The sequence below is a fragment of the Lontra canadensis genome, unplaced genomic scaffold, assembly GCF_010015895.1.
Source record: "Lontra canadensis isolate GAN:19392208 unplaced genomic scaffold, GSC_riverotter_1.0 scaffold2, whole genome shotgun sequence".
NCBI lineage: Eukaryota > Metazoa > Chordata > Mammalia > Carnivora > Mustelidae > Lontra > Lontra canadensis.
This window is the reverse complement of record NW_022630996.1, coordinates 57,481,456-57,494,937: the sequence shown is the minus strand read 5'-3', so window position 1 is coordinate 57,494,937 and position 13,482 is coordinate 57,481,456. Positions and strand designations below refer to the sequence as shown.

Below are 13,482 nucleotides of genomic sequence, written 5' to 3'. Positions count from 1 at the left end.
GGGTGGCTCAGTGGGTTAAAGCCTCTGCCTTTGGCTCAGGTCATGATCCCAGGGTCCTGGGATCGAGCCCCGCAATGGGCTCTCTGCTCAGCAGGGAGCCTGCTCCCCCCTCCCTCTCTCTCTGCCTGCCTCTCTGCCTACTTGTGATCTCTGTCAAATAAATAAAATCTTTAAAAAAAAAAAAAAGGAAAAAATAAAGGTATGAGACATGAAAAGCATATGCACCATATAATCATTTCAATTAGTGTTCAATATGAAGAACACTAAAATAAGAACAGACGCCTCCTGGTGCCATGCTTCTCCCATGTAGCCATCTCCATTAGGACATCCCTATGAAGCCCAGCTTCAATTTGAACAATTCCATTGATGGGGAAAGGGTTGGGAATGAATATTAATTGCACTAACTTGTACACTGATTCAGTTACTATTTACTGAACGGGCACTGTACTGTGTATCTGGTTGAGGGTACTACGGTGAGTAAGGCTGATATGGATCTCTCAGTGGAAGGGGAGCAGACAAACACATAAACATGTGAGATAATTCCATGAGAGATACATACTACGAATAGGGACCCTGGGTCTTATTCTCCCCTCGGATGCAGAGAATGAATTATCCTTCATCCAAATGACAGAACTTTCTATGCCATCAACAGCTAATATAGCTCCCCTTAAACCTCTCTGTCCAGTATAACCATGGTTTCTACCATCCTGGCCACCTTTCTCAGAAAACTTTTTTGAAACCCTGAGCTTTTTATTTTAATACGTAAAATGTTCAAGTTCACTAATTTTAGCTGATGTTAATCTTAGAGATCATTTTGAATTCTTAACAGGGCATGTAACAGTATTTCTCACAGAAGGGATGAGTATGCTTTTTAAATTTTAATCTAAACTATTGGCAGAATGTCCTGCAAGACAGGTGATTAGTGGGCCTTTTACCAGTTATGTTAGTATTTGGGAATCAACCAGATAGTAATTCAGCTTACTGTATTATTAACCAGTCTAACTAAATATCTGCTTAACTAATTCATTCTAGAATTTTCCAGGGTTCAATACTAAGGTTATTAGATCCTACTTTCCAGGATCTTGTGCTGTCATCCTTTCCTCTTTTTTATATATGTAAGCATTGGCTTGACCCTAGTGTTGCATTAGTCTTTGGTTGAATTAATTTTTTTCAACAAACAATAACAAACAACAAACATTTATGAGAGTTTACCACATGCAATGCATTAAAGTGCTTAAAAAACAAATTAACTCAAGCATGCTGGTGGTTACACAAGAATTTGTAGGTTTTTAAAAAATGTGCTGGGATTGAATTTAACTCATCTTAGATTTTCTCCTCATGAACCAGTTGTCTGCCTGTTTTCAAAGATAAAGCACACCTACACTTGTCTAGGTTCATGCACTCTAGGACTGTGACCCCAGTGAGGGGGCTGGGCTGAGACTGACAGGAAGAACAGCTCACCTCCAGCTTGGCATCCAGGTCCGCATCAGAGGCAACGACATGCTCATCTTCCTTCTTCCCTGTGGCTTTAATAAAGGCCTGCTTCGTTTCCCAATATTTCTGCTGCATCTTATTTACTACTGACTTATCTTGAGTATATCGATCTTGTAAGTCCCAAGGATAACTGCTAAAAAACACATTTAAAGAGGTATTTTATTCATGACTTTCATAAAGACAAAGCTATTTTAGTGTGAACAAAGCTATCTCAACATTGTATCATACAACATTCATAAACATAAAGATATTTTCTTGTGTTATTATTACACCAAAAAAATTAACCAATGCTAATGAACTCTGAAACCTTAAAAGTTAGTGAGGAAACCAAGCAGCTTTCGCAGGAAATCAAGAAACTAAACTTTGAAGAGTTTAGCTCTCAGCAGGCTGGACATATTCCCTTTCCAAGTAGAGAAAGTGAGGCCCAACCAGGCAGGGTGTTTGGCTCAAGCAGCCTGTGAGGAAGGGATAAAGCCAGACACCAGCATTCCCTCCACTCCAGCATTATGGCCAACAGTGAAGTGACAACAGAAAAGGAGAGGTAAGGGGGTAAAAGAAAGTACATTTGAAATCTGTCCTAGAGGTACCTAAAACAGTCAAACTCAGAATCAGAGAGTGGAAGATTGGTTACCAGAGGCTGGATGGGATGAGAGGAAAATGGGAAACTCTTAATGAAGGGTGTCTAAGGTTTCAGTGATGCACAATGAGTAAATTCTAGAGATCTGCTGTACGACACTGCACCCGCAATTAATAATACTGTAGTAGACACTTACAGAGCAGAGCTCATGTTAAATAGTCTTACCATAGTCAAAGTAAATTTTAAAAAAATTTTTTTTGAAAAATCTGTTACTGATTTCTAATATTAAGACCTTAAATTCTTAAGCCCAAGTGTTTAAAATACAGATAGGAAGAAGCCATTCTTCAGGAAGACATACTACAGATCAAATTAAAAAGTATGTAAGGAAGATGGGGCGCCTGGGTGGCTCAGATTAAACATCGGCCTCAGCTCAGGTCATAATCCCGAGGTCCTGGGATGGAGCCCCGTATTGGGCTCCCTGCTCAGCGGGGGGCCTGCTACTCCCTTCTCTTCTGCCTCTGCCTCTGCACATGCTCTCTATCAAATAAACAATCGTTTAAAAAAGTATGTAAGAAAGAAATTAGAAAAAAATTGAGAATGAAATAGAAATCTGTATATCAGATTATCTGTAAATCAGAATATCTTGGATATTGACAGAAATGTAGCCATTAGTGCTCCCTGCCCCTCTCATGTTGTTTACACCCTCGTCTGGTCTAGAGTTCCTCTTTCTTTCTTTCTTTCTTTCTTTCTTTCTTTTTTAAGATTTTATTTATTTATTTGAGAGAGAGAGGGAGAGAGAGAACATGAGCAGGGGGAGGGGCAGAGGAAGAAGCAGACTCCTGGCTGAGCAGGGAGCCTAATGTGGGACTCGATCCCAGGACCCTGAGATGATGACCAGAGCCGAAGGCAGACGCTTAACCCACTGAGCCACCCAGGTGCCCCTAAAGTTCCTGTTTCATTTGTCTACACAGGACCCCAGTTTCTCCTCACTGCAGACATGTACCTTCTTCCACTCCACACTATCACCACTCAAAATGTGCCAGATCTGAGTCCTAAAACACAAACTGCTTTATACCACTATGCAAAAATGCCTCTACCTTGAAATTTGATTTATACTCTCCTCCCAGATAACATATACAATTTTCAACCCACACATTAATTCTTAAAAAGTCAGAAGGAGTTGCAAATAACTTCTTTATAAAGGTTATCATTACAGAAGTAAGATTTGGGGGACTTTCATAGTTTCTGCATTTTTAAAAAACTTTTATGTGTATTAACTTGTCAAATCACTGTGTTATACATCTGAAACCAATGTAACATTGTGTATCTGCTATCCTTTAACTACAAAAGTTTTACTATGAGCTCACCTCAGAGAAAATAAGTGGAAGAAACATGTAACTTTTACATAAAAGAGAGAATCTCTCTTTATAATATGTGCATTAAAAGACTGGAAGGATTTACCCTCCAAAACGGGTTATTTCAAGGAAACAGAATTCTTAGAAGTGGGGAATAGGGTGGGCTTCTTTGTATTGTATCTTTTATTTACTTATTTTTGGTGAGAGGTCATGGAAGAAAAAAAATTCCATTTTGGAAAAAAAAAAAAAAGCAACAAAAAGCAAAGGGACTTCAGAGACCTGGTGAACACCCCTCACCTTTGTCATTTAATAGATGAGGTATCTTAGGTTTTAAAAAATTATGAATTCTGCCAGAAGTCTCACAGAATTAAAATCCAGCCCTCTTAATCCCAGTCCAGTGTTCATTTCAATGTTCTCTACAGCCCTTGCATTTCAGCAGCAAGCAATGAAGTGGCACAGTAAGTAAGAGAATGACATTGGGGAAGGGCCCATTTCTCAGGGCACTCCCATTTCTCTTAGGTGGGTGACTACCTACTTCTCTGGTCTGCTGCCAGGATATGACAGCCATTTTGAGGGTCACAGGATGGAGGCACCCTTTTGTCTTAATGAGGCAAGACAGAATAATTATGAAAAGAGTATGACAACTGTGAGTTAGAGGGTTGTCAAATGGGGATACTCAGGGAAACTAAATCCCTCAGCCATTTACTAATTATCTTTTAAAATTCATTATGTTTTAAGACATGCAAAAATTCTCTTAAAGTTTGACATTTGATTTTACAGAGGTCTTGGGTCTGATTACCTCTTTGCTGAGAGGATGGATTTAAAGTATATTCCTTATTATAATTAACTGTACACTAGAAACATGAAAATATACATCACATTTTTTCATGCTATGGATTAGAGATAAAGCATGACAAAGATCTGATTGCCTGGTGGTCATGGGTTCAAAAGGGTTCAAAAACACTACATGAGGCAGACCTGGAACCTATAAGAAGTTTAACATGCCGCTGACATGTGCTACAGGCATGTAAGTGACAGTGCTGAACATTGCCATGATCACCACACTTTACTTAACAGCAGCACCTTCCAACTAGGATTGCCTCCCCAGTGTTCAGTTAAAGTCACATTAATGAGTCTGAGTCTGTGTTCACTCACTATTTTAAAGCTGCTGTACATCTAGTTCTCTGATAACACTAATAAGTTATAAATAAAATAGCGCTAAAAAATGTTTGATTAGATTTGAAAAAGTCGTAGTAAGAAAATCCATTGGATTCTCAGGAGAAAAGCTATATATAAATTAATTTTTTAGAGAATATATATTACATAAGAACTTATAGTATATTTGGTTATTTGGTTTCCATATTTCATTTAGAAGGGATGTTGAACTTGACTATGCCCTATACTGGATAGGGGTTAACAGATTATTTACTGCTGATGTGACTCTTGATTTTTCTAGTCAACAGACATTTATTGAGCATATATTATGTGCTTTCATCTCCCATTAGCCTCTTCCACTTTAGAAAAGACAACACATTACTTACCATTTGTGTCCTGACATGTTTTCTTCTTCTTCTTTTTCTACTGTTGATGATTTGGGGAGAAGGGGCAGGGAAAAAGCATGAGAGGGTAAGTTATATTATGACCTGAAATAAAACAAATATGTTTAACAGTTAACACACTATATTATATGTTAATTTGACATATAAAATTTTTCAATCTGAGCCATTTCTAATTGTGTTTTAGGGGCCAAACACTATTACACAGTACCACTGTACCCTGGTGTTGAGAATAATTTAACACTGGAAGAAATATCCCAAATGAAGTGGAAGAAGTAAACAGGTAGAATGAATGAGAACAATAGGTTGCAGAAGACTACATAAAATATGAGATCACAAAATGCAAAATGATACTATATATTGCTAAAGCATTCAAATATCACATAGTAAAGGTATAAAAATTGCCTAGGAATGGTAAATACTAAATTCCAGATAGCAGTTACTACTGCAGAAAGGGATGGGTGATATGATTCGAGAGTGGTACACAGGGGCTTCAACTCGACTCATGTTCTCTTTGTTAAGCTTGGTGATGAGTAGACTGCATCTGTCTGCCTCTTTACAGATACAAAATATTTTATAAATGTGCTCATTCTGGCAACATATATACTAAAATTGGAACAATGCAGAGAAGATTAGCATGAGAAAGTCCAAACCAGGAAACCCCACCCACCCAACTGTCCACCCAAGGGAAATGGAAGGCAAGAAATACAAAGGACCACGTGTTAACTGTAGAGTTGGTGGGGATGGAGGGGGGCAGCTGTGGGAATACAGACTTGCTGGTGCTGCTTCTTCTTTTTTTTAAAGATTTTATTTATTTATTTGTCAGAGAGAGTGAGCACAGGCAGACAGAGTGGCAGGCAGAGGCAGAGAGAGAAGCAGGCTACCCGCTGAGCAAGGAGCCCGATGTGGGACTCGATCCCAGGACGCTGGGATCATGACCTGAGCTTAAGGCAGCCGCTTAACCAACTGAGCCGCCCAGGGGTCCCTTGCTGGTGCTTCTTAATCTGTTTTGGGTTCCAGGAAGGGGAGAAAAGTGGGTTCTTGGTGATTAAGACTGGATCCTGTGTTTGGCCTTTGGCCATGCTGCTGCCTGACTGCATGTTCCCTCCCAGGAACTGACCCTCAGCCCAAGCTGCCCTTGGTAAGTGGGCTCTGGCACAGAATACTGTACTTGCTGAGGTTCCTTATCAGTGACCAGGAAGGAAACTGGGAATTACCACAACTCGTTCAGTATATGAGGGTACTGGCCTAGCCATAGGTAATCCTTGTCCTAATCCCTTCCTGACACCCAGGAAAATCACTTTCAATTTTTTATTTCTAACTTTTTTTTTTATTGAAATAAAGTCCTTAGTTAGCCAGAAAACAAAATAAGTATTTCACAACAATATTTCTAAAAAAATGAGTCAATGAGCCAGCACACTGAAAATAAAACATACACACAATAGAAAAGGCTAAAGCAAGATATTAAGAAGGGTTAAAAGGAGGAAAATGTGATTATTTGTGTTTTTATCAGCCTAGCATTGTATTTTCACCTCATCAGTAAACATGGGAGTAACTCTGTGCCACTGTCTTTCACTCCCTTTGCCCTACTCCGGAAAGCTAGCCAGCCTCACTGGTAGAGCAAACCAACCCAAACATACTTGCCTACCAGTTTCTGTAGAGAATGGAGAGCGTGACGCCTAAAGGAATGGCCTCTGGCCAAACACAGAATGCTGGTTGCCAGAGGAATGCTCAGCACGCAGAGTGAACGCTTTTGGCTATTCCACAAAATCAATCCAGTTGTTCTTCCTCTACCCCAGAAAGGGACCTGGCAATCAGTACCCCTAAGATGACCAAAGATTTCTTAGAGTTTTATTTTTGCCATTTTAAAATGTTAAAAAGCTTTTTAAAATGCTTTAAGGGAACTAAATGAAAGTGCTAAAACTCTAGGTCTCAGGTATGGGGGCAGGAGGGAGCAAGGAAGATATTTTCCCGGGGTGTCCACATGCCTCTGAAATGAGAACAGCCACTCATCAGTATCTCTCTGCCTCCCGGAGGGCTTCCACATTTGTGGACAAGTTGCCTTGGGAAGGACATTCGTAATAAATAAACCCTGCCCTCTACTCCATACATCATAGGGAGACCGCCAGCTTCTAGTCCTCTCAACACCCACACAGCTTCCCTGCAAGTACACACTTAGCTCAAAGCTTCTAACAAAATTTCTTAGGAAAAAATACTGTTCAAGGAAACAAATTATATTCTTTCCTTGAGTCCAATTTCACCATGATCTATTAGTATAGTTGAGACTTTCTGAATAATTTCTAGTTGTGGTAAAAACCACATAAATATATCCTTTAATAATGAGTAAGTGTACCTTACAGAATTGTTAACTATATGCACATTGTCATATAACAGATCTCCAGAACTTTTTCATCTTGCATGGATGAAACTCTGTATCCATCAAATACCTCATTTCCTCTACCCACTAAACTCTGGCAACCACCATTCTTCTTGTTTCTATGAGTTTGACTATTTTGGATACTTTATAAGTGAAATTATGCAGAATTTATCTTTATTATGATTAGTTTATTTTATTTAGCATAATGTTGTCAAAGTTCTCTAACCTATGATAGGTTTTCCTTCTTTTTAAAGGTAGAATAATACTCTATTTTATATATAAAGCATATTTTCTTTATCCACTGATAGACATTTAGCTTGCTTCCACATCCTGGTTATGAATAATGTTGTAATGAATATGGGTGTATATCAAATGGGTGTATATCAAAAATATCTTTTGAGATCCAGGGTTTTTTATTACGTATATACCTAGAAGTAAGATCGTTGGATCATAGTTCTAGTTTTGATTTTTTGAGGAACCTCCATATTTTTTTCCACAGTAACTGCACCATTTTAAAATCCCACCAACAGTGTTCCAAGGGTTTCATTTTTTCCACATTCTCCCCAGCACTTGTTATTTTTCTTCTATTTCTTCTTGTTGTTGTTCTTCTTCTTTTTTTTTTTTTTTGAAAGCAGCCATCCTAATTCACAGTGTCAAAATCACTCCTTAAAAAAAAATCATTATGGGGCACCTGGGTGGCTCAGTGGGTTAAGCCTCTCCCTTCGGCTCGGGTCATGTTCTCAGAGTCCTGGGTTCGAGCCCCACATCAGGCCCTCTGCTCAGCAGGGAGCCTGCTTCCCCCTTTCTCTGCCTGCCTGTGATCTCTGTCAAATAAATAAAATCTTTTAAAAAAATCATTAGAATTCTCACCTATTCACTCATCTCAGTTCATCAGTTTGGTTGCACTGGGCATGCACTGAGCATCTGGTTAATATGTACCATGTGCTGTCTAGCCTCAAGTAACTTACAGTCTAAATCAGCTCTGTCCAACAGAAATACACTATGAGCTACATATGTAATTTTAAATGATTAAATGGCAATGTTATAAAGTGAAAAGAAATACTAAAAAATTGTAAAATATTTTATTTAACCCAATATATCTAAAATGTTATTTCAACATATAATAAAAAAAATTATTAATGTTTTATTTTACATTCATGTTTTTGTACCAAGTCTAAAATCTGGTGTATACTTATGCTTACAGAACATCTCAATTGAGATTAGCCACATTAAGTGCTCAATGGCCACATGTGGTTAGTGGCTACAGTACTGGACAATGTAGGTTAAGCAGGGATATAAACATAATTTTTGGATCCAAGAGACTGTTGATATTTGCAAGGGACATATAAAAAAGATCTTTGTGACTCCCCAAATTTATAGAATCTGTTGTTAGAAAAGTCATTTCCCTATAAAATACAATAAAATCTATAATTAGCTAATACTTCAATTCATTGATCTGCAAAGAAGGCTATATCTCCATTTCTGCCGCAAGACACTTGGGAAATAAGCCCCAAATGAATGCTATCATGTCTCGGTCATTTTAATAGCACAGAGAAGACTTCCTAAAGTTCTGTTTGTGGCCACATTACTTTGGGAGATAAGCAAAGAAGAGCAAGCATCAAGCTGCTTATGGACTTGCCATGGCATGAGTGCCATGAAAGAAAAAAAAATAGTTAAATTTAGCACAACGTGACCACATGAATATCTATGTTTCCCTAAATTCTGTCTCTCCAAGGAAGACAAAGCAGATGAGCCAATAAGAATTAAGATCTTCTCCAGAATAAATAAAACAAGATGGGATTGGGAAGGAGACAAACCATAAGTGACTCTTAATCTCACAAAACAAACTGAGGGTTGCTGGGGGGAGGGGGGTTAAGAGAGGGGGGTGGGGTTCTGGACATTGGGGAGGGTATGTGATATGGTGAGTGCTGTGAAGTGTGTAAACCTGGCGATTCACAGACCTGTACCCCCTGGGGATAAAAATATATATGTTTATAAAAAATAAAAAATTAAAACAAAAAAACAGACAAACAAACAAAAAGAATTAAGATCTTCTCAAAGAAGTAGGGCCCCGAGAGTTAACAGATCAATAGAAAGCAAGTTCTGGAGTGCCTGGCTGGCTCAGTTGGTAGAGCATGTGACTCTTGATCTTGGGGTCATAAGTTCGAGCCCCATGTTGGGTGCAGAACTTATTTTAACACACACACACACTCCTAATTTTGCTGTAACAAAACTGAAGGTAAGGGGATGGGTTAGTAAGAAGTGGCCTCTTGGGTCTAAGACAAGTACTAGAAGGAAAAGATGTCTGCTCAGAGGTGGAAATGCTGCTGAAGCTAGCACCTTCTGAAGTGACACAAAGACTACCTAATCTTCCTAGACTTTGCCAGGCTGCACCTTGAAGGGGACACAGTACACGGACCTCATCCACCAAAGCCAGGTATTAGGGAGCACATCTGTTCTCAGCCATACCCATGTGGCTGAGAGGCCATTGTCTTGGGAGGAGAACTAGGGGAATAGGGATGAGGGGTACTTCATTCAGCGTTTGTACTGGGGTTCTGTGGAATAATCACGCTTATTTTTCTTCTTTGCTTTTCTTACAAATGGCTATGCTGTATCTTCAATTTTATCCACCCCTGTGGACAGACTACAGCTTGTTTTTCATTTCCTATAGCCACTGAAAAAGCCATTTGGAAAACACTAGATGGTCAATATATAAGCCAAAAATTTTTTCTAAATACTCTGAGGTTCCCAAAATGCTAAAGCAAGTCTGATTTAAACAAAGTTTGATGCTTTGCTGCAAAGAAGAAGAGTTGGTCTGTCCTCAGATGCCTTAAACCTTGATACTAGATTTTCCTCCTTGGAAATATAACATGGGGAAGTATTTTCATTCCACATAGGCTGGCTTCAGCTGCACTGAACATTTGTTTTGGCCCAGAATCCTTTTCTATGAGCTTACGGAGTTAGCTGATGATACCTCCAATTACATCTGAATTATGCAAAGAATTTAAAATTCTTGAGCCAACCCTTACTCAGAGTAAAGGTAAGATAGTTACATTTACTGCATCAGTACTCTCAATCCACAAAAATATTTCAATAAACTTTCTCTTGAATCACATTTTCCAAGTCTGTTGTGTATCTTGTGCAGTTTTAGGTCTCAAATTCATTACCTTTCCAACTTTAGCAGATTTTTCTCTTCCATCAGTGAGCAGTTTCTCTATTAGATGGAGTACTATCTAAAACTGAGTCCAGAATCCCTTTTCCCCGTATCTGCACTGAACATATGGTGGATTCTCTTGAATTGCAGATCTGAGCCGCTGCCAAATTTGTCATTTTTCTAACTTATTCAAAATTCCTATTTTCCAACTAAAAATTGTCGCTATCTTAAAGCTCTTCAGCACTGCTGTGCATACCAGCATTTAGCTTTCTTTGCGACGTGTGTCATTCCCCCCACCCTGCATAAGAAACACACTTTTCAAGTGATGTGAGTGCAAAGTGGTACATTTGGATCATTCCAGAGTAAAATCACTCATTCCCAAACACCGGCTTGATAGCTCCACATATCACTGAACAAATGCAAATCTGTTCACATCCCAACATTCTAGAAGCTGAGATGTGTCCTATAATTGATAACCTTATTAACTGTCTGGCAGTCACTTTTGTTTCTTCACAGAACATAAAATGGTAAAAGGTCTCATGAGCAATGGTTTCTTACTTTTGATGACATAAAGAACCATTATTTAAAATTAAACCTCAGTGAAAACACATCACCACATGCTACAAAATTTTGGGGCTATTTACGTATAACCAAAAAGGAGACTCTGAAGTCAGGGAATGGCAGGTGTTTTCTGTGATGTGGAATGAGTGCCATGACACAAGAAGGAGCCCAGGGCTGGAGGAAAAGAGAGGGGAAGATACAGAGTTGCCTTCCTATGTGGCCTCTGGGGTGAGTTTCTAAGAATCAGTAGAGGCTGGCCAGGTGAAGTATACGAGTGGGGGCAGAAGAGGGGGCTGTGAGCTGGCTGCTGGTAATTATTCCAGACAGATTGAAAGCAATGAACACATTCTTGCACAGCAGAACTCCATGGAGTGTGCATGCCACCAACCATAAGAAGTTGTACATTCCTAAAACTTAAAGAAAGAGGAGATGTGACTGAGGAGACATAAGGACCAATCTCTGAAGCCACCTTCTGTCCCTTTCAGCATTTAGATATATTCTGTAGCCACTAGAGGGTAGACACTTAATGCTGTTTATTTCACATTTACTGAGCACCTTCTATGTCCTCTCTTTACTAGAGGGTTCATCTTTGGTTATCCACAGCAAATGTTGGAAGCCTGTGGCATATCTCCTGAATTTAGCTTCCAACTACACAATCTGAAGTACATAATTTTCTGCCAGTTCCATCTTCCCATTTTTTCAGAGATTAACTTCATCTAGAAATATTACCAGGGCCCAATATCTTGTTTTGTCTTTGGATTTATTTCTCTGGTGCAGTCTTAGAACTAGGGTAAGTCACAAAATTTAGGGCCTAGAGGGAGTTGAGAAACAATCGAATAAAGCCCCTTTCTTACGAAACATATAGAATTATCAGATCACTATGTTACACATCTGAAAATAATAACACTACAACAATTACACTTCAATAAAATTAAAACAGATTATTAAAGAAATAAAAAATAAAATAAGTTAAATAACACAGGGACCTGTGATCCAGGGAGGTGACTAACAGGTCTGAGAGAACAAAGCCAAGTAGCTTCAGAGCCAGGGCATCAATGCAGGCTCCTGATGGCTTGCCTAGTGAGCAGAAAAAATACAAATCTGTCAGAGATTCTAGGTAATGAGTTTAAAAATAACTTAATGTTTTATATTTCTTTTGCTACAAATCATTTTTCATCTTTTTTTCCTTATAGGTTTATCTTTGGTCACTTTCATGTCAATAATGATTTTTATGATTTCCTGTGAAGAGAAATCATAAAAATGTGTTTTAAGTATAAATGTTAAAATAATTTTAGTAGAAATGGTGAAAAACAATTCCTCCACATGTAATTAACTATGTGTGTGTGTGTGTGTTAAAACTATGCATATATAATTTTAAAATATATATATTTTTTAATTCTTCAAATTACATAATTGAAAAATTCCTACAGATGGTGGGAAGTTGACGTAGTCTTCCATCCTTTCAAAAGCTAAATATTGGTTAAAGTAATATCATTTGGGGGCACCTAGCTGGCTCGGTCAGTAAAACATGCAACTCTTGATCTCAGGGTTGTGAGTCTGAGCCCCACACTGGGTGTAGTTTACTTAATAAAAAAATATTTTAAAAGTAATGTGATTTTTAACTAGTGTTTATGGGTGTTTCCCCTATCTCTCAGATATCAAATAGCTTTTCTATTTAGATTTTGAAAAAGTTAGGATTACTCAAGCATTCCATGTAACTTTATATGGATTTTATTTCTAGCTGAGCTTTGTTTCTCCTGCAAGCTACCAAATGATTTTTGACATTTCATAAATTTCACAAGTAAAACACAATCATATCCCTCAATTTTGTGAGTCAGCATATCTTATAAGAGGAAAACAGAATTTTAACTTTACTCAAGGAAATTAAAAGATGAGTTTTTGTTTAAACCCTATCCTACATGTAGGTTTTGTAAAACCCTACATGTTTAAAATCTGCATTTTCTGTTAATGAATTGGAGTCTTAGGATATTTTTATATGATCATTTCATTTAGATTTCAGAACAGCCCAGGTACTACACATAGGCATTAATTGAGGTTAATGCTTCCCTAAACCTATTAAAATCACATTTCTAAACTAAGTATTTTTAATATCAATATAACTTATATCCCAATATAAAATAAAAGCCAGCAAACCCATGATTATGTTACAGTCTTGTGCCTCCTCCATGTCACTTCCCTGTTTGGCCTTACTTTGTTTGCCTGTGAAATGGTAGACCAGGCTGGCTGACATCTAGGATGCCCTCGGTCACAAAAACTGTAAAGCCAATTTTTATTAATTTTAGAGACATCTGTATCTAAGAGAAAGATTTGACATAATGAACCCATCTTCCATTTTAAAGATGAGGAATCTGGGGTTCTAAAAATGAACTACTTGTCCAAGAGCAGAT

The 13,482-nt window shown here is 38.2% G+C and overlaps 1 protein-coding gene across 15 annotated transcripts in view; it reads right to left on the bottom strand.

Moving 5' to 3' along the window:
• ICA1 (islet cell autoantigen 1) overlaps positions 1-13,482 on the bottom strand; it is a 142,384-nt gene that overhangs the window by 118,409 nt on the left and 10,493 nt on the right. For 5 of the 15 annotated variants that reach the window (XM_032874202.1, XM_032874216.1, XM_032874319.1 and 2 more), the window contains exons 2-3: positions 4,968-5,007; positions 1,462-1,627 (exon numbers count right to left, since the gene is read on the bottom strand). In XM_032874202.1, coding sequence (XP_032730093.1) covers positions 1,462-1,627; positions 4,968-4,984 — 183 coding nt within the window. In that variant the 5' untranslated portion in view covers positions 4,985-5,007. Of the gene's footprint in view, positions 1-1,461; positions 1,628-4,967; positions 5,070-12,060; positions 12,152-13,482 lie in introns of all 15 variants that reach the window. The other 10 variants (XM_032874210.1, XM_032874323.1, XM_032874308.1 and 7 more) reach the window with 5 other exon arrangements.